Below are 24,243 nucleotides of genomic sequence, written 5' to 3' on the forward strand. Positions count from 1 at the left end.
CATCTCCATGGCAAGGGTGCCTCGCCTAAAGGTTTAACTGATGCCTGGCAGTTGCATGTGAGGTGACAGGGCAGGTTCACTCGCGCACACTCATCACTCTGATGACTGCAGTATCCACCAAGGGGTTGCATGTGAGAATGGGCCATCACAGGTGTAACTTCGGGGAAGGAGCTGAAACTCTCCACCCTTTCCTCCTCCTAACTTGACAGGGCTTTAGCCTGCCCTTCCGAATAAGCCCACAAAAGTTACTAGCCCACACGATGTTTTACTGAGCCACCTGTGTTCGCCATCTTAACAGAGTCAATCCATCTCATGTTGAGTCTTCCTCTTTTCCTGCTGCCTTCAACTTTTCCTAGCATGATTGTCTTTTCCAATGACTCTTGTCTTCTCATAATGTGGCCAAAGTACAATAGCTTCAGTTTAGACATTTTAGCATCTAGGGACAGTTCAGGCTTGATTTGATCTATAACCCACTGATGTGTCTTTTTGGCAGTCCACGGTATCCATTACACTCTCCTCCAGCAGCACATTTCAAAGGAATCTACTTTCTTCCTGTCAACTTTCTTCATTGTCCTGCTTTCACACCCAAACGTAGTAACAGGGAATACTGTGGCATGAATTATCTTGATCTTGGTTGCAAGTGTCACAATGGCTGTCTTAGATCTTGTATAATAAATTCAGTTGGGGCTGCTTCCAGCTGGAAGGGCTTGTCCGTGTCAAATATGACAAGCATGGATGTTCACACAGGGACTGAACCAATTTATGGTTTACAGATCGATGTGAGGGTCAGCAATTCATGACCAGCAACAATGGCATCAAAATCCCCCTTCAGGGAGGTTCTTTTCTTTCAGGTGTCTCTCATTTTGGCTCAACCCCTCTCCCCCCCCCCCCCCGCCTACACACACACACACACTGGGGAGGCTGCTGTCTAGAAACATTCTGTAGGAAGGGTATGGGATTGTTCTGTAACCCAGCATCTTATGTATGCACGATGTCGCTTCAGCATTCATCCCCCCCTGGTGATTTCCCCTCCGCCCACCCCAAACTCCAGGGTGGTGCATGAACACTAATAATAGTTGGTATGCAACCCTTATGACAGCCTTTCGAAGTCAGCCATTGTAATTATCCCTATATTGCAGGCGAGAAGACTGAGGCTGAGAGAAGAGAGGTTTGCTTAAGATCACCTTGTGAGTTCCAGAGCGAAGCTGGCAAGCCAAGGGTCTGTCATAAACAGAAAGCTGTCACTGCCCTTGGCTGTGGCAGATGTGGGCCGTGACCTCTGTGTCTCGAAAGCCCTGCACATGTCGTGGAAACTGGTTTAGTTTTAGACTGGGAGTGCCGGGTGAATTAACCCCCTGCGGGGTTTCAGCGCCATGGTGCGTTCAGTCGAGATTTGGCCATGGGCTCACGGCTCCGCACAACAGCCAGCCCCTGTAAATGGAAGGGGCTTAGTCATGATGGAGGAGCCAGTCTAGGGCACAAGAATGCTTTCAAGATGATGCATCAGCTCTGCCCAGGCATGTCTCTGGCAAAACAAGAGGCTGAAAGTGAAGGTTAAAAGGAGCAGGAAGTGAGCAGCTATTTATGGACTGCGTTTTGCCTCTTCCTTTTGGTAGTCTGGTGTCAGATCAGCCTTGGAGAGAGTTTTGCAAAAAAAATGAGCTGAGGGGGTGGGGGAAGTGCCTATAGAGGTGTGTGTGTATAGATTGTAATGATACTTTTTTGTTGTTTACTTCTGTTCTCATGATTCAAATAAGAAAGGACAGTACAGCTTCAGCCAGGCAGTCTCCTTTTGGAGAAGTAAGAAAGTACTTAGAAGTAAATCAGCACTACAAATTGATATCACTTCCATGCCATTTTAATTGGCTCCCCCCACCACCACCAGAGTCTTGGGAAGTGTCATGAGGGCATTGAAAACTCTCCCGGTCTCCCCATCATCAACTTGCAATTTTTAGGGTCATAAGAACATAAGAAAGGCCCTGCTGGATCAGACCAAAGTCCGTCAAATCCAGCAGTCTGTTCACACAGTGGCCAACCGGGTGCCTCTAGGACAGGGGTGGGGAACCTCAGGCCCGGGGACCGCTTGAGGCCTGCGAAACCATTTGGTCTGGCCCTTCGCGGGTCCTGGCAGATCTCTAGCTCAGAAGGATGTAAGACTGGCGACCCGCCTCCTCCCGCGGCCAGGAATCGCCTCTATTCAAGGCGGGTGTGAGTTTGTTTTGCCGAGAAAAGGAATCTTTTTCCCCCCTTGAAGAAGAGTCGTTCGCTATGGAGCTGCTAGGACCGCCCAAGAATATAGCAGGCTGATTTTTAAGTTGATAATTTTGTATGGCCCACAAATGATGCGGTAAATATCCAAATGGCCCTTGGCAGAAAAAAGGTTCCCCATCCCTGCTCTAGGAACCCCACAAACAAGATGACTGCAGCAGCATTGTCCTGCTTGTGTTCCACAGCACCTAATATATTAGGCGTGCTCCTCTGATCCTGGAGAGAATAGGTATATGGATCATGACTAGTATTCATTTTGACTAGTAGTCATGGATAGCCCTCTCCTCCATGAACATGTCCACTCCCCTCTTAAAGCCTTCCAAGTTGGCAGCCGTCACATCATGGGGCAGGGAGTTCCACAATTTAACTATGCTTCCTTTTATCTGTTTTGAATCTCTCACCCTCCAGCTTCAGCAGATGACCCCATGTTCTAATATTATGAGAGGGAGAAAAGCTTCTCCATGTGTGTGTGTGTGTGTGTAAAGTGCCGTCAAGTTGCAGCTGACTTATGGCAACCCCTTTTTGGGGTTTTCATGGCAAGAGACTCACAGAGGTGGTTTGCCAGTGCCTTCCTCTGCACAGCAACCCTGGTATTCCTTGATGGTCTCCCATCCAAATACTAACCAGGGCTGACCCTGCTTAGCTTCTGAGATCTGACGAGATCAGGCTAGCCTGGGCTATCCAGGTCAGGGCTACTCTCTCTGTACCACGCATAATTTTATAGACCTCTATCATGTCCCCTCTTAACTGCCTTCTTTCCAAGCTCAACAGCCCTAAGCGTTTTAACCGTTCCTCATAGGGCAGTTGCTCTAGTCCCCTGGTCATTTTGGTCGCTCTTTCCTGCAACCTCTTTGGAAGAGGGTGTGAGAGTTAAACCTATCTGTAGTGTGGGGATGCCTTGAGCAGGAAGGACAAAGTCAGCCTGTTTCTGAAGCTGCAGGCTGCAAAAGAGGGCCTGGGGTGTCTTGGTTGTCCCCAGACAAAAACTACCCAGCCAGGCCTCAGAATTCAATAAGCTCCCATTGCAGATCATAAGGCGGGGTTTGTCTGTTGCAGCAAACCAGCAAAGAGTCTTGTGGCAAAGAAGTGTGCCTCTATCTTGCCTCTGTTGCGGCAGAGGTGTTTCACAGGCAAGAGCTGGCATAATCGGAGGCGACCGAGAGTCGTGCTGCCAGCATGCCAGAGATTCCCGCACTCCTCATTTCTCTGTGGCAGAAGAGGAATCATTTCCCTGTCGACGGCGTCTCGCAGACCTGTAGCACCCTGATTTGTTTTGCCTGTTGGTGTGTGCCCAGCCAGCATGGGTATTTTGAGAATGCTGCTGAGGTTTTCAGAGAAGCCAAAGGCTGACGCTGCTGCTATGCGTGTGAGCATGTGCACCCCAGTTGGCGTTTAGTACGTGAGCATTTGCACACACACTTTTGCAAGGTCTAAGTCCTGTCTCGGCGGACTGTCCTGAGAAAAGAAAATTCGGACTGGAGCCCCCCCCCCCCCCCCAGGATCGATGGTCGGAGCTGAGGCAGAAGCCCAAAGAGACAGCAAGAGACTCGGTGTGCGAAATCGTGGGATGGAAGGTGTGGCCTCAGCCTCAGACTGACAATTGGCCCATCCCATGGCTAAGACCGCTGTTGCTATGGCAGCCTCCACAGACATAGAGTAGGCAAAGAGCAGCTGCCTCCAGAAGCTTGCGGTGTGAATGGCAGGCCAGCAAGCTGGAGAGGGACAGATGTGCAGGGTGCTTCGGTTCCAAAAAGGCTTCCGGGGAGAGGTTCAGCTCTGGCACCCCTTCACTGTTCTGGGAGGAAGAGAGGGCAGCGGGGAGACCTCCCCAGCAGTCTGCTTCCCAGCTCTGCTGTCCAAAACACTTCCTGTGCAGATGCCAGGAATTGAACCCAGGGCCATGCACGCCGTGGACCGGAGCTGCAGCTCCTGCCTTGCCTCATCCTCTGGACGAGGAGGGAGGCAGCGGGAGTTGCCGCTTTCCAGAATGGGGGCCTGTTGGTGGCTTCCACTGTATTGCCTGACCGTGACTCAGCCTGTGGGTGAGCTGAGCAGCTGTTGTGAAGGTTCAGAGGGGTAGTTCTGCCCTTGATCAGTGGGGTGGTGGGAATGAGCAGAGAAACAGCCAAGCAGTCCCTCCTTCTAGCATTTGACAGCTTGCCTGATAGAGAGACGAGTTCAGGTCAGTTCCTGTTGGTGGGAGAACATCTTGGGCCATTTCACACATTATACAACAGCACACCCAGGCCGCTCGCTGCTCCAACCCTCAACGGAGAGCCTCATCTAATCCTGGCTCCTTAATGGGTGTTCTTATACAATACCAGGGTAGCATTCACACATGACGTTGTCAGGTGTTCATTTAAAACCAAAGGTGCCCAGTGGGTGACTCTTTGCATGGAGCCGCTTGGCATTTACAGGCTGCGATATGTTTCCTCCTTATTAAAATAAATTGGAATGGTTCCCCTGGGTTTTGAACCAGGCCCTTCTGTTACTCTGAGCAGTGCAGGATGGCAAGGGAAATCAGCATCACTTCCTTTCTTGTACGTGTGGAGGGCGCATAAGAAGAAGAGTTGGTTTTTATATTCCAACGTTCTCTACCACTTAAGGGAGAATCAAACCGGCTTACGATCACCTTCCCTTCCCCACAACAGACACCCTGTGAGGTAGGTGGGGCTCAGAGAGTGTGACTAGCCCGAGGTCACCCAACTGGCTTCGTGTGTAGGAGTGGGGAAACAAACCCAGTTCACCAGATGAGCCTCCGGCGCTCATGTGGAGGAGTAGGGAATCGAACCCGGTTCTCCAGACCAGAGTCCACCGCTCCAAACCACCGCCCTTAACCACACCACCAAGCTGGCTCTCTCTATAAAAGATAGACATGAAAATTTAGGCCCTGTGTCCATCAGCGCCATGCTGAAATGCCTCCAGACACCTGTGCAACAGTGTCTAAAAGAGCCTTCTGCATGCCTGTGGGGATTCTCTCCCCTCAATGTGGGCCCCTCATTTGGACACCCCCCCCCCGTCACCGCCGCCAGACGGCCACTGCTCCAGAAGAATGAGCCAGCTCCCCTTCTGTCTCCAGGCCCGGCAGCTGCCCCAGCTTCTTAGTTTTCCTTAAAAGTTGTGAAAAGGCCCAGGCTCTTGCCGCATGCCAGATGGTATGGCCCTGACCTGCCTGTGTATCTTCTCTCTCTTGCTCTCTGATGAATATTCATCTGGGGAGGTGGGGGGGCTTTCCAGAGAGGTCAGTGAATGAGCTGAATTTGCTCCAAAAAGAGAGCTTTGGAGAGGAGAGAGAGAGCAGGAGAACTATACTTAGTGGAGTTACACCCTTCTAAGCCCATTGATTCAAATGGACTTTTTGAAAGAGATCTGGCTCAGGTTGGGTCGCCAAACGCAAATGCCAAGATACCTCTCTAGCAGTTACGCAGGGGTCACACCCCAAACATTTCACTACAAAAATAAACAAATCACCAGTTTTTATGGGGGGGGGGGAAAGCCATGACCAAGAGCAGGTTTAAATTGTAAAATGCTCTAGTTGCCAGCATGGCGTAGTGGTTAAGAGCGGTGGTTTGGAGTGGTGGACTTTGATTTGGAGAACCAGGTTTGATTCTCCACTCCTTCACATGAGTGGCAGAGGCTAATCTGGTGAACTGGATCTGTTTCCCCACTCCTACACACGAAGCCAGCTGGGTGACCTTGGGCTAGTCACACTCTCTCAGCCTCACCTACCTGATGTCTAGATGGAAACTCTTTTGATTTAATTTCAACCTGTTGGTTCTGGTCCGACCTGGGGCAACAGAAAACAACTCGGCACCCTCCTCTATACGACAGCCCTTCAAGTACTTGAAGATGGTTATCATATCCCCTCTCAGTCTTCTCCTCTTCAGGCTAAACATACCCAGCTCCTTCAACCTTTCCTCATGGGACTTGGTCTGCAGACCCCTCACCATCTTTGTTGCCCTCCTCTGGACACGTTCCAGCTTGTCTACATCTTTCTTAAATTGTGGTGCCCAAAACTGAACACAATACTCTAGGATGAAGTGCCCTGGTTGTCTTATAGAGTCCAATGAAGACAACTAGGAGGAGGTTAAAATAAGCAACAGTTCTTTATTTAGCTAAACAGAGACCCTGGGGTGGAATAACCCACAAATAAGATGCAGAGTTACTCACCAGAGAAACAAAGGAAAGTCAGTATCATTTATGCATTCGCATGGGGCAGGCCCATGGCTGCTGACAAGCAGATTGATACACAAAAGCACCAATGCACATTAAGGGCGAAAACGCATGGTCGCTTTAACCTCCTTTAATCCCTGTTTCAGCCAGGATTCAGCCAGGATCGAACGCATGCGTTTTGTGGAACCTGTGTTCGATCCTGGCTAAAACAGGGATTAAAGGAGGATAAAGCGACCATGGGTTTTCGCCCTAAGTGTCTACTTCACTCTAATTAGAGTGCATTGTGTGCTTTTGTGTGAAGTATTTAGATAGTGGCCGAAGGCTGTCTCTAAGCAAGCTCTGGGTCTTGTGATCTTAGTAACTAGAAACCACATACCTAAAGATGAAGGTAATTCAGAGCTCTCTACTGGTAAAATGCCGTGCCAAGCACAGAGAGCATGATTTGTTGGTTCATGGCTCCCAGATGCCAACTTCCCAAAGCTTCCATGTGCGTGCGTATGAATACATAGTGTTCTAAACCAGCCCTTACATCTGGGCATTACAAGGTGAGGTCAGAGCAGAGCCGAGCGATACCATCACTTCGCCCGATCTGCGCACGACGCTTCCGTTGATGCAGCCCACGATCGCCTTTGCCTTTTTGGCTGCCGCATCACGCCGCTGCCTCGCGTTCGGCGCCGGGCCGTCGAGCGAGGCCCAACAAGCGCTCGTGTGAACCCAGCCTTGCGCGCGCGTGCAAAAAATGCAGGGCCGGCGCAACGCGCCCTCTCGCTGGCGCCTTGAGGTTTCCAAAGCGCAAGGTCGCCACCGCCGGCCTTCCAAGCTTAGCGGCTGCGGGGGAGGGGGTGGGCCGGTCCCGGCGCAGGGGGAGGGGCTTCTGGCTCCCCTCCCAAACTCGCACTTCCCGGGCCCCGCGGCCGCGCCGGCCCCTCCCTCCCTCCGCCCCTCCCCTCCCCTCCCTGTCTCCCGCCCCGCAGAAGGATGCCGGAGGAGAAAGGGACGCCGCGGCGCCGCGGCTGGCCGTCGAGGGGCCGCTGAAGGCGCGCTGGGGGCGCCGGGACCTTGCCGGGGGCGGGATGGTGGTCTTCCTCGGGAGGAACCTGCCTTCCCTGCTGGCGCTCTTCAAGAAGAAGGGTGAGTGGCCCAGCCCGCCCGACCTTTGCTGCCCGCGCCGACCCGGGGCGGGGCGCGGGGGACTCGGGTTGCAGCTGGGCTCCGGCTCCCCGGGCCGCTCGCTCTTCTAGCTCCGGCTTTGGGGGCTGGGCTGGGCTGGGGGGCAGCGGCCCGGGGCGGGTCTGGCCCCCGAAAAGCGCGTGCAGGGCAGAGCTCTGAACATCCCCTACGCGGACGGGGTCTGCCCTTGCTCTTCCGGCTCGATTGACTCCTTGGCCCGGGTCCTTTTGGAAGGAGGCCGCTTTGACGAGGAACTTCGCTCGCACTATATCTCCCCTCTTTTAATATACGAATCCAATGCCTCTGTGACGGACATAATGCCTTTTCTACTAAGCGACAGGGACCCCAAGGCTGCATTGTCAGTGGCAAGATTTGTTTCAGTCCTTAGATCCCTCCACCACTAGATACATGCGGCTCAAGATCAATGGATCAAGGAGCTTCTAAGGGATACAAGGGGGGGAAAAAAGGAAAAGTGCGTGCCTGGGAGGGAATGGGGGGGGTATTTGGGTCCGGCTCTGTCCCCCCTCCCGGTTCGGCGCGAGCGTCTCCCGCTTTGCCCGGGGCTCAGCGGAGGCAGGATCCCGCCTATCGTTGTCCCGCGCCCTCCGCCCTCCCCGGTCTTGCTGAAGCCAGCACGAAAGCTGACCCCCCTCCCGGCCCGCCTGTCGGTCCGGGGCGCGGGGAGGGGGGAGAGATGGGCGGCCGGGTCGGTGCTCGGGGCCAGGGGTTCCTCCCCGGGCTCCCCTCTGCAGCGCTTCTGCAGCCTCGCTCGGCCTCCTGGTCCCCTCTGCCCCCACCCCCCTATTTTGTTTTTCTCACCGGCCGCTGCAGGCAGAGAGGATGAAGGGCGTCTGATTTGGCAGGGACAGGAGGGGGGGCTAGCCCTGCCCCCGTTATCTCCCCCCCCCCGAAAATGCAAGGTTGCTCTGTGTGACAAGAAGCAGTTTCCCCGGTGGTTAGAGCTGGTCCTGAAACGCCGAGGCTTGACCTCCGAACCCCAAGTTCAGATGTGTTGCCTGGGTCCCCAGCTCACCAGATTTCCTGATGCAAACCGGCTTTCTGTCCCTGAAACAATGCTGGTCTACCTTACAGGGTTGTTGGAAGGGTTACTGGGACAATGTTTAGGCTGGATACAATCTATTTATTTATATTTAGGCATTATATTTATATGTAGGACATTTTGGAGGACATTGATTCATAGGGTCGCCATGAGTTGGAAGCGACTTGACAGAGCTTAACACACACATATTAAGGCAGCCTCTCCCCCCCCCTTCTTCAGGAAGGAGAGGGGCTGTGGCTCAGTGGTAGAGCATCTGCTTGGCATGCAGAAGGTCCCAGGCTCAATCCCCAGCATCTCCAGTTAAAAGGAGTAGGCAAGTAGGTGATGTGAAAGACCTCTGCCTGAGACCCTTATGTTCTTATGATTCTGGAGAGCCGCTGCCAGTCTGAGTAGACAATACTGACCTTGATGGACCGAGGGTCTGATTCAGTAGAAGGCGGGTTCATGTGTTCAAATGTTGCTTCTGGGGGAAAGGAGACTCTGAGGAATGACATGGGGGGGTCTGCAATGAGAAGGGGTAACTGATGGAAACGGTCAGTTTTGTCTGGATTGAACCCTATGAGTTTGAATACTGCACAGTGTTAAAAATTGTAATCAGAGAGAGAGAAGATCCAGGTGACCTGGGTTCAAATGTAACCGCCTTCATGGAGTCATTGAGAGGCCTTGGGTACATTACAGTGCCGTCCGAAACAGAGTTATGCCCTTCTAAGTCCATTGACCTTTAAGGGATGTGGAAGGATGTAACTCTGTTTAGGATTGCCCTGCAGGTCTCCTTCATGTTTGGTTACTCTTCTGTAGGGGCAAAGGTGTAAACAGGATGTTGCAAATTAAAGCAGTGAGTACCTTGTAGTGTTTGAGCCACAGTGTGGTCAAGAAATCTCAGCCTCATAAAACCCCATCAGCCCGGAACAACCCAAACACCTGAGCAATAGATTATGTGGCAGGAGGGAGGTATTTGAATAAGATTCAGATGTTGGGGTCCAGCACAAGTTAGCCCTCATTCTGCTCCAATCTCTGACAGCTCCTTGACTAATGTGTTTTGATGAGGTTACCCAGTATCAAGCAGGGAATCCCAGCCGACAGGGCTCTCCCCCATAGAGGTAAGGCTGAATGTGAAAGAGAATGTCCATGTGCACGTGCAAAGTTCCTTTTCCTGGCCAGTGAGGTTTGGGTCTGGGTATATGGGACAGGAATTGCAGGCAGCAGCATCCCCTTGCACCTCTCCTTGGAGGAATTGAACACTGAGGTGTGGGTTTGTCTGTTTAGAGAAACGTTTACCTGAGAGGTTAGGGCCAGTGTCAACAGTCCAAAGAGTGTCACGTGGCAAACATATGCACGGGCCGGGGTTTGCTAATTAAAAAGAGACCCAGCACATTTTGTGCTCATCCGCTAAGTCCTAAGACTGTCATCCGCTTAATAGTCAACTAATTGCATGAAAAACAGTTGACGAAATTTGCATGAATTTGCGTATGGATAGACAGTGGTTGCAAAAGAGGGGAAATTAGCATTGTAGATGATATCTTAGCAGCCTTGGGCAGTTATGTTATTTCTGGTTGTGCTGCGTGGTCCTCCCTAGAGTTCTGTTGCCCTCCTGCATATTCTCCACCACCACCACCCCGCACATACACATGTGGCTTCCAGAGAGCCAAGATTCCTATGCAGTTGCCTTCACCTTTAAGAGTGGCTTTTATTTTAGGAGGGAATCCGTGTTGTTTTGCTTTTGCCTGAGAAGAGAGGATGGATGCGTGAGAAAGCGGCTCCCTGAGTATTGATTTTTTTTCCTGCTGAACTGAGAACAAAGATCTGCTGGGAAGGGGGGGAGCGAACGGCAGACTCCTCCTCACCCATGCTGAGTCAGCATCTCGAGGCCCAGAGGGGTCTCGGTGACCTTGGACAAAAACCGATTCAAGGAGATCTTTCTCGGGGCTGGTCCGGCCAGTCATTTGCAAGCAAGCAAGCCCCTAGCAATCCAATAGGTTGATATCACTAAGCCAGTGCTGACAGTCTGTTTTATAGTGGGTCTCTCTTGATGATCTCGGGCCGGTCAGCGGCGAGACGGTCTTTTCCCCCCCATCAGGACCCGAGAAGCAGCAGGAATTTTTAGCAGCTCAGATTCCTGGCTTCGTGTGTGCCTCTTGCGGTGCTGCTGAGCCCTGGAACGTCTTGATGGTCCTCTTGATTGTCGCTGCAGGCAGGGCTTCCTCTGAGCCCCTCTGAGGACATTCAGCAAGGGAAGCCCTCTTGCGTCTGGCAGCATCTGTTGGAAAATGGGGGCTTATAGGTCAGGGAGGGGCGCCTCCTTGGAACATAGAAGGTGGTTGGTTCAGTCCCTGGCACCTACAGCTGGCAAAACTAGGCAAGGGATTTAGAGAGCTGTCCCTAGGCTAGCTGGTCCAGCTTGCTGTAAGGTGGTTTCATCTACTGAAGGTTATGTGAGATCCGTTCTCACATGCATGAGCATGTCTCTTTGTAAGCAGGGGTCTGAGGGAAAGATGGCTGTCTGCTCCTGCCAAGGGGCAGCCCTAGAATCTGGGTTCACATGAAGCTGCCTTATACTGAATCAGACACTCGGTCCATCAAAGTCAGTATTGTCCACTCAGACTGGCAGCAGCTCTCCAGGGTCTCAGACGGAGGTCTTTCACATCACCTACTTGCCTAGTCCCTTTAACTGGAGATGCAGGGGATTGAAACTGGGACCTTCTGCATGCAAAGCAGGTGCTCTACCACTGAGCCACGGCCCTATCCCAAACCTTCCCTGTCCTACCACAGTGCCTGCTGCCACTAGACATTCTCAGCCCACCTGAAATGCTTCTTTTTAGTAAGTTCATGTCCTTTATGTTGGCTCTCCAGGCAGATACAAAGTCGTTTCACTGTTCTGTGCAGTGCGTTAGCCAGCTGGTGCTAAACTCAAGAGAATAAACAATCACTGTAGAGGACTAGAAACTTGTTTCTTTCTGTTGTTGTTGTTTTGAATAAGTGCTGATACTCTCAGTGCCAAAATGTTAAGCTGGAAAGCCAAGCGTCAGCCATTTGTGACTTGCTGGCTTCATCCCCTGGCAATCTATCGCTGGTGTACTCTCAGAAAGCCAGCCCCCTCCCTCCCCCCACCCCCGGCTGGTTGCGTTCACACAACTCAACAGGACTGCCAGCATAGAAACTTGGAGGCTGGTTTCAGGGGAGATGGAGAGGAAGGAGTGCAGGTAATCTTGGTGAGGGATGCCCCCCCTGCCCCCGGGAGTCAGTCCTTCTCGATAGCACTATGATACCTTTTTATACTATCTTATTTTAGGAGTCTGTCTTTTTCAATAAAATGCAGGTGTGTGTGTGTGTGTGTGTGTTTTTAAAGAAAGCATTGGGGTGTGCGTGAGTGGCACATTCTCTCCATACCAGAGAGAAAAAGCAGCAGCCAAAATTCCCAGTTTGGAAGCCATGCAAACTACCGCAGCTGCTTGAAAAGGCAGGTGTGCCAGGCCACCTGATTTGATTCTGCTCAGCCTTTCAACCTCCCTCCCCAGTCTCTCCTCCCCCCCCCAACCAGTGGGGAAATGTGCCAAGCGCTGCCCCTTTAAGCCAGACTGCCCGGCGGGCTTTGTGTTGTGTGCACAAGGTGCTCAGATATTTCTGGCATCAGTCATGTGATCCGACCCTGGGGGTGCTTCTGCTGATTCAGTTCCCTTGTTTTAAAGGCACAGGCCTTGGACAGACAGGGCGGGGAAGGGAGGGGGGCCAACGCAGGTGTCAGATCTCACCTGTGTCCGGGAGGGCAGGCTGGGCTGTAAGAGGATCCAAAGGGCTGTCATGGTTACCGGAGGCTGTGATGGAGCTCAAGCCCAGCTGAGTCCCGTGAGCTTCTCTGGATGTGTGTGTATGTTTGTTTATTTTGGAAAGGGAGCATCCTGCTTATCTGCCGCCAAAACAACATATAAACAACAGGGAAGACATTAAAAGCTTAGCTGTGCAATTCACTACAGGCTAGTGTCCGGGAGCCCTTCACTGCAGAGTAGAGGTGGAAGGGGCAGTGGCTGAGCGGTAAAGCACCCGCTTGGCATACAGAAGGTTCAATCCCCGGTATCTCCAGTTCAAAAAAGGATCAGGTGGCAGGTGATGTGAAAGACCTCCGCCTGGGACCCTGGGAGAGCCGCCACCAGTCTGAGTGGACAAGACTGATCTTGATGGATCGATGGTCTGATTCACTACAAAGCAGCTTCGTTGTGTGTTTAGATGCACAGCGAATGTAACTACTTTGAATGCCCAGGACCCTTGGGGGTCAGGGGCTATTTAGTCACCAAACACATGTGCAAGGTTGTGCTGGGCCAGGGGGCCTGCAGTCGACATGCACCGTCCTCTTGGGGAGGGGGTTCCTAAAGCAGCCGAGTGCCCCCATCTGTTAAAGTGCGTATCATGAATGCATTAAAATCCAAGCAAGCCCTGGCAGCTATGTCTGGGAAGTTTACCAGGAACCTAGAAGACGGCCCTTCTGCATGTCCAGATTTCCAGAGGAGCAACATCGCATTCAGACCTTGCTTGCTGGCCTTGGGGAGTTACTACTTTCCCAGTTCTGCAGAGCGACGGCTGAGTCCCAGAGAGAACTGCTTGCCACTCACCTGTGGACAGGGTGTCATACCAGTACTGTACGGGGGTGTGGGGGAAGGGATGGGTTGAGGACCCTGGGATGAAATTGAAGGCAGGGGGGGGCATTAATGAATCCTGCCAGAGTCTCAGTGGAGCAGGTACTGAATGGTTCTCTTGCTGCGGCTGCATCGGAGACTGAAGCCGTTGACGTTGTGAACGAGGTACCAGGCTAAGCCCTGTTTTTCTCTACCCACAGGTGCCGCCAAGTCCGACAACGACAAGCGACTTAGTGTCCAGTACAAGGTGGGGGCAGAGCGGCCCGACAATGTCTTCTTCCCCAGCAACCGGCCTCCCCACCTGGAGGAGCTGCATATCCAGGCCCAGGCTGGGCTCAAGTCTCTGCAGAGCCAAGGTACTGACCCCCGAGTTGGGGCAGGGAGGGGAGGTTCTAGCTAGGAGCCCCTCGTCGGACATCTGCTCTGCTGCTGTCCCTGCCTCCATAACCAGTATGATCATGATTTTTTAATCGGAGCTAGCAGCATTGTCCTTGAACCCCTGGTGGTATTTTTTGTTATTAGAATTATTTACAGGCTGAAGAAGCTTATTTTTGCAAAGGCTGAAGAAACGTATAGTTGCAAAAACGTGCATTTAAGTTCCGGAAGGCACGTTCCCCCCTCAATGTGTTTGGCTGAGGATTCTCTACTCCTCCGTGTAAAGGCTTCTTGTGTACTTTACAATTCGAAGTGGTTGGATATTGGTTACACGATTTGGACTTTTGTGTATTATCTATTCTTGCACTTGTTGAGTGTGATGTTTATTTGTAAATTATGTTCTTTGTTGTGTAAACTGTTATATTCACTTTGAGCCATCGTGCTATTTCTTTCATTAGCATTCCATAACCAGTAGGGCTGCTCCCCTCCTCTTTGCCAGAGATTGCCCTCTGTGCTGGGAGCGGACAGTTTGGGGGGCCTGTGGGACACCCTTGCCAGGGGGTATGTCCCATGGTCGGTAGCCTCTGCCCACCCGTGCACGTGCCCTCGAAAGGGGGCTGAATCCTGTTGTGGAATTGCAGCAGGTAGCCATGTTATCCCACTGGTACGAGATCCACATGGACAGTAATGGAAAGCCTGGTTCACAGTGCAGTAGGAGAGCCTCAGAGCTGTAGGGAACTCTTCCTAAGACTTGTAATGGGAAGTGGGGACATGCCTGAAATGTCTCTACCCCTCTGTAGTTTTTTTTTTTTTTTTAAAGCAGAAGTCTGAAGAAAAGTTCTGTGCGGCTGGAAAGCTTGCTCATTGGCTGGCTCTTTCTCTGGGGCGGCGGCAGGGGCGGGGTGTTTCTTTGCTCCCGCGCTGGGTATTTTTGGATGGTTTTTCTCCCCTCCGCCCACCCCAGTGATAAAACAGTATTGGGCAAGTGTGTGTTTGCAGTGCTGCCGGGGTGGGGAGGCTGCAGGAGTGGAGCAGAGTCCACTGTGCATGTGGGGCTGCTGGCTTGGAAGGACGGCAGCGCTGGCCCCCTCTTGCTCTGCTGCCCTTTGCTGTGGGGGCTCAGTCACAGGCGGGTGCTCCCCAGAAGGCTGTTTGGGGTCCCTCTTCACCCAGGGCTGCAGGAAAGAGAAGCAAGGGGGGAACAGCATCCCTCCCTGTGTTTGTCCCTTCCTGCTGTCCCCCCCAATCATTTCACCCTAGGGATGCCGACTCTGGGTTGGGAAATTCCTGGAGATTTGGTGGGTGGAGCCTAGAGAGGGCAGGGCTTGGGAGGGGGAGGGATCTCAGTGGGGTATAATACCACCCTCCAAAGAGTCCACCCTCCAAAGCAGCCATTTTCTCCAGGGGAGCTGATCTCTGTGGTCTGGTGATCTGTTTCAATTCTGGGAGCTATCCGGGCACCACCTGGAGGTTGGCAACCCTGTGACGGTCATGGGGGATCAGGATGGACCCCGTCATTCCCCAGGGGGCTGATGTTCCTTCCATTTCTTTCCAGAGAAACACAAACAGACCAAACGGGCTTGGGATCAGAGCGACACCAACAGCATCCAGGTAAGCGGCTTTCCCTGGGGCAGCCCCCCCACAGATGTCCCACGGAGGTGCTGTGGTCCCTGCCAGCCTGCTGGCAGCAGCTTCACCACAGTGCCTGCCTCCTCTTGGCTGAGTCAACCAGTCAGGCAGATGGCTGGGTGATTTTCCTGCTACTTCAGCAGAGTGTGTGAGCCAGGGGGAGAGCGCTCTGTGCTTGAAGAGTAGGGTTGCCAGGTCCCTCTTTGCTACAGGCGGGAGGTTTTTGGGGCGGAGCCTGAGGAGGGCAGGGTTTGGGGAGGGACTTCAATGCTATAGAGTCCAATTGCCAAAGCGGCCATTTTCTCCAGGTGAACTGATCTCTATTGGCTGGAGATCAGTTGTAATAGCAGGAGATCTCCAGCTAGTACCTGGAGGTTGGCAACCCTATTGGGGAGTGGTGGCGGCAGCGACGATATCCAGGTTTGGCACCATTGAAGGGTACAAACTAGGCCTGATCTTGGGCCATCTTGCAGTTGCCTGAGAGCCTGGGGCATCCTGGAAGGGGGTTGTGTGGGTGTCCAGCTTGCCTGCGGAAGCAGCTTGGCAAATGGAGGTTTATCTGTACCTATCTGGGAAGGTGGGGGAGGGTGTTGCTCTCCTCTTCATGGAGTTCCCTGTCATGTGTATCTTAGGCTGAAACCAGCTGCACTTTCTCCCTTCGCTTGGTGGCAGCAAGTTCCCATGCAAACCGTCCCTTCCCTTCTCCCGTGCTGGGGTTGCTCTCTCTCTGGCTGGCCCTTTCTGTGTCCCAGGTGTGTTTGCTTAAGCAAATGGACTGCATCCATTTAATTTTTTACTTGGATAGCCCTTTTGGGCTTCAGGGAGCAGAGCTAGGCAGGCTAGAGGGAGAGCGCCCACCCCCTGGCAGACATCTCGGAGCCTTCTAGGCTTGACCCTCCAGGTATTTGCTGTCTGGGAGTGTTATCTGTTAAATGCAAGCAAGGCTGCGGTCTTCGAACAATTGATCAACTACAGCTTTAATTGCCAATTTGAAAAAGTATCCTGGTTAGCTAGGAAGTTCCTTAGAAATATCTTTGCTTCTGCAAATGTGTCCGGAGTGCCAAATCCCCCTACACCAATAAGTATAGTTACTTTCTGCAACTTGCACTATTTTGCACAATTCTGTTCTTTGCAATGAAGGCACTGGTGGGGGGGGGGGGATCTGCAGGGCACTGAAGCCCTTCCTTTTATTCCCCACCCCCGAAGCGTCTTTGCCAGCAACTCTTCTGATGTCTGAGATTTCACCAGATATTACCCACATACTTTGACATGTATCTTCATGAGGGCTAGAAGCTTTGTTATTTATTTTTACTATAATGAAAGTGGAAATTCTTGAGGAGCCGGATACTGCACTTGGAAGGAATTGTGACATTTAAACTCCTGGATAGCTGAGGGGATTGTTGCCGTAGAATTGCTGGCCTGAGCCATTTCATTGCCTTGCCGGGCTTTTCACTTTCTTTGAATATCGACAAAAATGTGGATAAGACTGCTCCAGTTAGGAAGGTGTCTCTGGCACGTGCAAATAATTATTGTCTTCTCCCCTCTTTCTCAGGCCTCTGGGTTTTGAGAGCATGCCCATTTATCTGGATTGAGCCCCGACAAATATTATTACACATTTATTAGGCCAGTTTTACGTCTAATATGCTTCCCCCCCCCAAACAAACAAACAAACCCTGTTTGCATACTTGTCCTGTTCCGAAAGGAATATTTGAGCTTTTGGAAACAAGGCAAAAAGGGTTTAACGACCAAAGTGCAGTTGACAGGCAGCACCATCTAGTGGTCAGAAAGGGCATTTCTTTCTGCACCTGTCTCCAGTTTGTTTCCTGGAGAAGGGAGGTCTGGCGGGAAGAGTCCTTGGGGTAAGCAGGACATGGCATTTTCCCTTTGCAAGGGTTCCTGCTAGATTGTGCATCCTAGGCTTTTGTTGCCTTCAAACTGCTGCTGAAGGTCTCAGATATCAGCAGGGCCTGGCAGGGTTTTTTTAGGATCTTGGTGGGAATCATTCTCCATTCTCTTCTTTTCTTTTGGACACAATGCAGTCCTCCCGCTCGTCCACAGAGGGGGATGACCTCTCGATCCGAAGCAAGACTCCGTCGTGCACGACAGAGAACTCAGAGGATGCACTCTCCATCCGCTCAGAGATGATACAGCGGAAAGGTACTACCATATGCAGGGGGCCTGGAGGGAAAAGACTGGGGGACGTAGTACTCTTCACTCACCCGTGAGAGCTGTAATGGCATTAAATGAAGGGGGGATGTGTCTTCTACTTCCAACTGAAATACTGAAGCGTTGCGGAGATTAGCAGCAGTCCCTTGGAGAAAGGGCCCGGATATAAATTTGAGCTGCAGGGATGTCCTTGCCTTGAGACTTGGGCAAGAACCATCTTACATAAGAAAGGCCATGCTGGATCAGACCAAGTTCCATCAAGTCCAGCAGTCTGTTCACACAGTGACCAACCAGGTGCCTCTAGGAAGCCCACAAACAAGACAACTGCAGCAGCATTATCCTGCCTGTGTTCCACAGCAACTAATATAATAGGCATGCTCCCCTGACATTGAAGAGAATAGGTATGCATCATGACTAGTATCCATTTTGACTAGTAGCCATGAATACCCCTCTCCTCCATGAACATATCCACTCCCCTCTTAAAGCCTTCCAAGTTGGCAGCCATCACCACATCCTGGGGCAGGGAGTTCCACAATTTAACTATGCGTTGTGTGAAGAAATACTTCCTTTTATCAGTTTTGCATCTCACTCTCCAGCTTCAGCAATTGACCCCGCATTCTGGTATCATGAGAGAGGGAGAAAAGCTTCTCCCTGTCGACTCTCTCCATACCATACATGATTTTATAGACCTCTATCATGTCTCCCCTTAACCGCCTTCTTCCGAGTCGTCCTCCCACTGTGGACCGGGCTCTAAATTCCTTCCACGTAGAGGCGGTATCGAGACTTCATGTGTCCAGGCAGGTTTCTTTGTTCAGTTGCCCAGAGTAAAAATCCTGCAGGGTTGAACATGAGCTACCCTTGGCTCCCACTGGCTTTAACTCAGTCCCCCTCCTGCCTTCCAGGCTCCACTTTTCGGCCACATGATTCATTCCCCAAATCCTCGATGAAGGGCGAGAAGAGAAGGAGAGAGCGGAGGACGACAGTTCTGGGCCTTCCCCACCATGTGCAGAAAGAGCTGGGTAAGTCCTCCATCGGGCAAGAAAATGGGGGGCGGGGCGCTTGCACTTGCGAACTATGTTCCCATTTTAATCTTGCTGATCAATTTAGGAAGTGACTTCTGCCACGTGTTTGGAAGATGGATTCATGGAGGACTATTTGGGGAGGGAACAACAAGCGCACACATCTGCTTGGAATAATTTGTTCAGTGCCTTTAGGACACAAAAGAACTTTTAAGATTGTTAAGCTCTCATTCTTGCAACCACCTGTGAGTTTGTAAACTGTTATTCCCATTTTACAGAGGCGAAACTGAGGCTGAGAACTAGATGGGTGGGGCCGTGGCTCAGTGGTAGAGCCTCTACTTGGCTTGCAGAAGGTCCCAGGTTCAATCCCCGACATCTCCAGTTAAAGGGACTAGGCAAGGAGGTGATGTGAATGACCCCTGCCTGAGACCCTGGAGAGCCGCTGCCGGTCTGAGTAGACAATACTGACTTCAATGGACCAAGGGTCTAATTCAGTAGAAGGCAGCTTCATGTGTTCATGTGTATTTGCCCAAAGCCATCTGTGGAATTTATGGCCAAACTGGAGATATGACTCGTATCTTTCCAAATCCAGCACTTGCTCCATTCACTGCTCCTTACTGTGCAGATGGGTGGGGAGAAGGAGACATTCACTCATTGGGTGACCCATTTTTGGGGAGGCTTGAGAGCTCAAGGTTTGAATCCTGCTCCAACTCGCTTGCCTTTTAAAATCTGCAGTTTCTCAATGGCCATTTATGCTTGGTAATTAGAGGGGGTTCCAGGCTGAAGTGCCCTGCATATTTTTTGAATTTTTCACGCTGAACCGTCATTCAGGAAGTGACTGCGAAGCCTGTGCATACCTGCTTCACATTTCTTAAGAGCCCCTTTAACGCGACCTTTTGTGTTTGCTCTGCCCCACCTTAAAGAATCCCCTCAAGGAAGCATGCAAAATCACAGCCGAGCGTTAGCTATGCAAACGGAGATCGCTATGGGAACGAAGGAACAAAGGAGTAGGCGAGTGGTGGTGGAATTTCTGCTTTTGCATTGGGAATGTGACTAGGCATTTTACAGGTCATATTTAAAAAAAGAGCTTTGAGCGAGCATCAAAATTGACCCTGCATAAATGGCCAATCTGTCCATGAGCCTCTGTGTTTGTTTCCTTACCGTGTTGCCCTCTGTCTCTCCACCCCAGGTCTGAGTAATGGACACAACTCGAAGAAACGTCCAGGCAGCATTGCCGTCAGAGCGAGCCCCAGCCCCCAGCCCCCGGCAAACAGAGGCGAGGTGTCCGGCAACACGATCCACATTCCCACTGTCGACGGAAAATTAGAGCCCGCCGCTGTCCCTGAAGGCGGCGCCCACATCTCCCTCCCGGCCTTGGAGCTGGAGGCAGCGGATGGCGCCCTCCAGCGCCACATCGACCGCGTCTACTATGATGACTCGCTGCTGGGGCGCAAGACGGCGGCCAAGCTGTCCCCCTTGGTCAGGCCCAAGTCTCTGGCCGTTCCCTGGATGACCACGCAGGCCGGCTCCCCGGAGCTGCTGCGCCCCGTCATGTCAATCTCCCCTCAGGGCACCTACCTGTCCAAGATTATCCCCAACGCCATCATGCCACCCATGGTGGACGTCATTGCCCTCTCCCGCAACAGGGTGCGCACCCTCAGCCGTTGCAGCCTGGCGACGGCCAGCCCGGCCTCGGTGCGCTCGCTGGGGCGCTTCTCCTCCGCATCCCGCAGCCGCGAGCACTCCTCCTCCAGCGACAACTGGAGCCACTCGCAATCCACCGAGACGATCGTCTCCAACACATCCACCATCTCTTCCCACGGGGGCGCCGACAGCCAGAAGACGAGCGAGGCAGGGCCAGAGAAGCAGGCCCGGACGGCAGCCACGCCCGATCTCGACCAGCTCAGTGCCTACAGCTCCTTGAGCAGGGCCAGTTCCAACTACGCCAAGGCCGCCCCTGCCTCGCCCAGCCTCCTGGGCGTGCGGCTCCCGGGGAGCAGCGGCCGGGCCTCGCCCGCCTACAGCACCAGCAGCGTGGCGGATGGCTCGGATACTACCAGTGTGCGCAGCGACCGCTCCTCCTCCCGCAGCGTCTCCCTCAGGAAGATGAAGAAGGCTCCCGCTCCACCACGGAGGACCTACTCCCTGTCCCAGAAGGCCCAGGAGCTGGAGGCCAGCGGGGCGCCCAAGGCGATGGGCCTGCCCCCCAAGCCAGAACGCAGGCCACAGCGGGAGAGCAGCGAGGCGTGGGCTGCGGCGCGGCTAGGAAGCCCCACTGTGGCTGGGGAGGATGAGGTCTTCTCCCCTGTCGTACAAACCAACCTCTCTCACTGCAGCCCCCTTTCTGCTGAGGGGCAGCAGGAGCCGCCCTCCAAGCAAGGCTCCCCGGACCGCTTCGGCCGCACCATGTCGCCCTCCAGCGGGTATTCCAGTCAGAGCGGCACCCCCACCCTCCACACCAAGGGTCTTCTCTCCCACGCCTCGTCCCCCAGAAGCAAGAGGCCGCAACCAAAGAAACCGGAGAGGGTCTGTTCCCTGCAGTCCCCTGGGCTCTCTGTCTCCTCCTCTCTGACGTCCTTATCCTCCTCTGCCTCGGATCCTGCCCCTGTGGAGATGCCCCCCTCCTGCGCTGCTCCCGCTCCAAGTAAGATGGACAGGTTTGTCATTCCACCTCACCCCAAGGTCCCGGCTCCTTTCTCCCCACCGCCCTCCAAGCCTCAACAGGCTGAGCCGAACACTGCCGATAGCCCACCCCGCGCTTCACCCCCCACCGGCAATACGAAGCCTCCCATTCTTTCCAAACCCAGCAATGGAACGCCTCCTCCGTCTCCTCCTCCTGCTTACCACCCTCCGCCGCCCCCTGCGAAGAAGGCTGATGTGAGTCCTGAAGCGCCAAGCACCTCGGAAACTGAGCCCGATGCTCCTCAGGATGCACTGTGGCCCCCACCGCCCCCGCCTGTGCCGGACGAGCACGATCTCTCCATGGCGGACTTTCCTCCCCCAGACGAGGCCTACTTCTCCTCGCTGCCTCTCCCAGAAGCACAGGTGGCCACCACGGAAACACCCTCCGTCAAAGCCCCAGAGGCTCCTCCCGCTGTGGAGCCGCCAGCCAGCCAAAGAGCGGCATCTGCCGAAAAGGGCAAAGAGCCCGCCCCCTCGCCCTCCTTCTCCACTATGGTCTCCTCCAAGATCCAGCAGCAGGGACCCCTCGATGCTGCGTCACTGCCAGCTCCTGCGCTAGAGCCCTCTCCGCCTCCAAAGCTCCCCACCGCGGGGGAAGCAGCCAGATCTCAGTTCGGCCACCGAAAGGCCACTGCCTCGGTGTCCGCAGCGCCCCAGCCCTCCGGCCTGCAAACCCAGCCAAGCCTTAAGAAGCCAGCTGGCAGCTCCCGCCCAGATCTCAAGAAGGAGCCCGCTTCTCGGAGTAAGAGCAACCCCACGCCAAAGGAGGACGCCAGCCTGCCGATTGTCACCCCTTCCCTGCTGCAGATGGTGCGCCTGCGCTCAATCAACATGGATGCCCACAGTCCCGTGGCAAGCCCGGCCACAGCAAAGCAGCCCGCCGAGCAGAACGGCTTGGGCGCCAGTGTCAAGCTGGCTCAGGCCGCCCCCCAGAAGCCTATCCGCAAGTCGCTGTCCTTGAAGGGTCCCCCGTCGGCTTCCAAAGAAGCGTCTCCTTCCAACCCGCTGCACAACGCCGTGCACTTGAAGGCCTCCACCTTGTCTTCCAGGGACGCTCCTGGCCTCGGAACGGCGGACAGGAAAGCCAGAAACCGGCTGACCCTGCCAACGCCCTCCAAGGCAGCGACGCCTGCCCCCGGCGAGGCAAAAGATGGCCAGCTGTCCCCCCTTCACAAATCCCCAGCCTCTACAGCCAGTTTCATCTTTTCAAAGAGCTCCAAAAAACTGGTGATCGAGACCTCGTCATCGCTAGAGGCCCAAGCCAACCTCAAGAAGAATCTGGTAGCTGAACTGATGAACGTCTCTGGCCAGCGGCCTGCAGCTGCTCCGGGGCTGAACCAACAGGGCTCAGGAAAGCCCCAGGCCCAGAAGAAGCCCCAAAAGATCCCCCCTCCCATAGCCAAGAAGCCTTCGCTCGCACCAGGGCACCTGCCGTCACCCCAGAGCCCGAAGCCACTGGGAGCGGAGGAGCTGAGCTCCTCCCTGCCAGCAGCTGGGGACAGGACTAAGAGTGCAGGGACTGAGAACCAGGCCTCTCCCGTGGAGGCTGGTCGGAGAAGCCCTCTCGCACAGCCAGAGACGCTGCTGCAGAGCCCCCCAGCACAAGGTAAGGGGGCTGGGCAGGTTGAGAAGAGGGTGGTCCCAGTTCAGCTAGGGCAGCGTACACCAGGTCCTGGCAACTCTACCTGGAGGAAAATCCCACGGTCTTCAACTGGGAGAGGAGTCATGTTCCCTTCTTGTTGACGTGGTGGCGGAAAGTGCCATCAGGTTGCAGCCAACATACGGTGACTCCGTAGGGTTTTCAAGGCAAGACAGGTAGTTTTCGTTGCCAGCTTCTGTGTAGCAACTCTGGATTTCATTGGTGGTCTCCCATCTGAGTAGTAACCAAGGCCAACCCTGTTTAGCTTCTGATATCTGATGAGGTCGGGCTAGCCTGGGCCAGCGAGGCCAGGGCTCCTGTTGAGGTAGCCACCCTGTTTCTCACAAGTTTTCTTCCTTCCTTTCTGCTCAGATGTTCCTCCGACAAGAATACATCTTTTTTTAAAAATGCCATGAGGCTGTCTGCTTATTTATCTGCTTAATTTGTACCCCTCTTTTCTCCCCAAATGGCTTGCAGTATTCTCCTCCACTTTATCCTTAGTTAAGTAGGTTAAGGGGAGGGAAGGCAGCATGGTATAGCCCGATCTCATCAGATCTCAGAAGCTAAGCAGGGTCGGCCCTGGTTAGTGTTTGGATGGGAGACCACCAAGGAATAGCAGGGTTGCTATGCAGAGGCAGGCAATGGCAAACCTCTGTTAGTCTCTTGCCTTGAAAACCCCATAAGGGGTCGCCGAAAGTCAGCTGCACTTGACGTCACACACACACACACAAGTAGGGTAGGCTGAGGCTATGTGACTGGCCCAAGGTCACCCAGCAAGCTGTGGCTTTTATTCTCAGGAAAATGGAACGTGCTTGAAGGAATAAGAATCATTCTCGGACAGCTTTTGGGGTCTGGCCCATGATTTATTTTGCACAGGGTGATTGACTCTCCTCTGGGGCCTGAGGAAAGGTTTTTCTTGACTTGTCTTCACTGACAACAGTAGCCCTCTTCACTTGCTCATAGTGCTTCATGTCCTAACCCTTGCAAGCAGCCTCTAAAGATTGGGTGGTGGTTGTTTTTTAATCACCACCCCGATATTTTGGATGGCAGGGAGCTGAGGGCAGACAAGAGTGAAAGAGAGAGCTGTTCTTTGCTTTGTCGTTTCTTGCCTCAATTTCTGCTGCTTTCTTGCTGGATGGGAGCCTGCGTTCCCAAACTGAACTCCTCCTTAAACCAACCAGCTGGTTAGTGCTGTTATTTTTTCAACATCACTTTTCTCTCATCCTTCATGATAGTTCTATTTAGTTGTTCTATTTGTTGTTGACTTCAAGTTTGGGAAGACTTTTATATGTTCTTTCTCTCTCCTGTCCAGGTTCTTGTCATTGTCACTCAGTCTTCGTATGTAGAGTTCCCTCTTTTTCTTGCATCTATCCCTACCAGCGTTTCAGTTCATTTCAGAGCCAACGTGGTACAGTGGTTAGGGACAGAGGACTC

The 24,243-nt window shown here is 53.2% G+C and overlaps 1 protein-coding gene across 1 annotated transcript in view; it reads left to right on the plus strand.

Moving 5' to 3' along the window:
• The window catches only part of KIAA1522 (KIAA1522 ortholog), a 44,443-nt gene that overhangs the window by 16,438 nt on the left and 3,762 nt on the right, over positions 1-24,243 (plus strand). Inside the window, exons 2-6 of the mRNA XM_056847450.1 lie at positions 13,500-13,655; positions 15,230-15,285; positions 17,343-17,460; positions 18,372-18,488; positions 19,678-22,776. Coding sequence (XP_056703428.1) covers positions 13,500-13,655; positions 15,230-15,285; positions 17,343-17,460; positions 18,372-18,488; positions 19,678-22,776 — 3,546 coding nt within the window. The remainder of the gene's footprint in view (positions 1-13,499; positions 13,656-15,229; positions 15,286-17,342; positions 17,461-18,371; positions 18,489-19,677; positions 22,777-24,243) is intronic.

Source organism: Euleptes europaea, chromosome 3 (genome assembly GCF_029931775.1).
Source record: "Euleptes europaea isolate rEulEur1 chromosome 3, rEulEur1.hap1, whole genome shotgun sequence".
NCBI classification, from domain to species: domain Eukaryota; kingdom Metazoa; phylum Chordata; class Lepidosauria; order Squamata; family Sphaerodactylidae; genus Euleptes; species Euleptes europaea.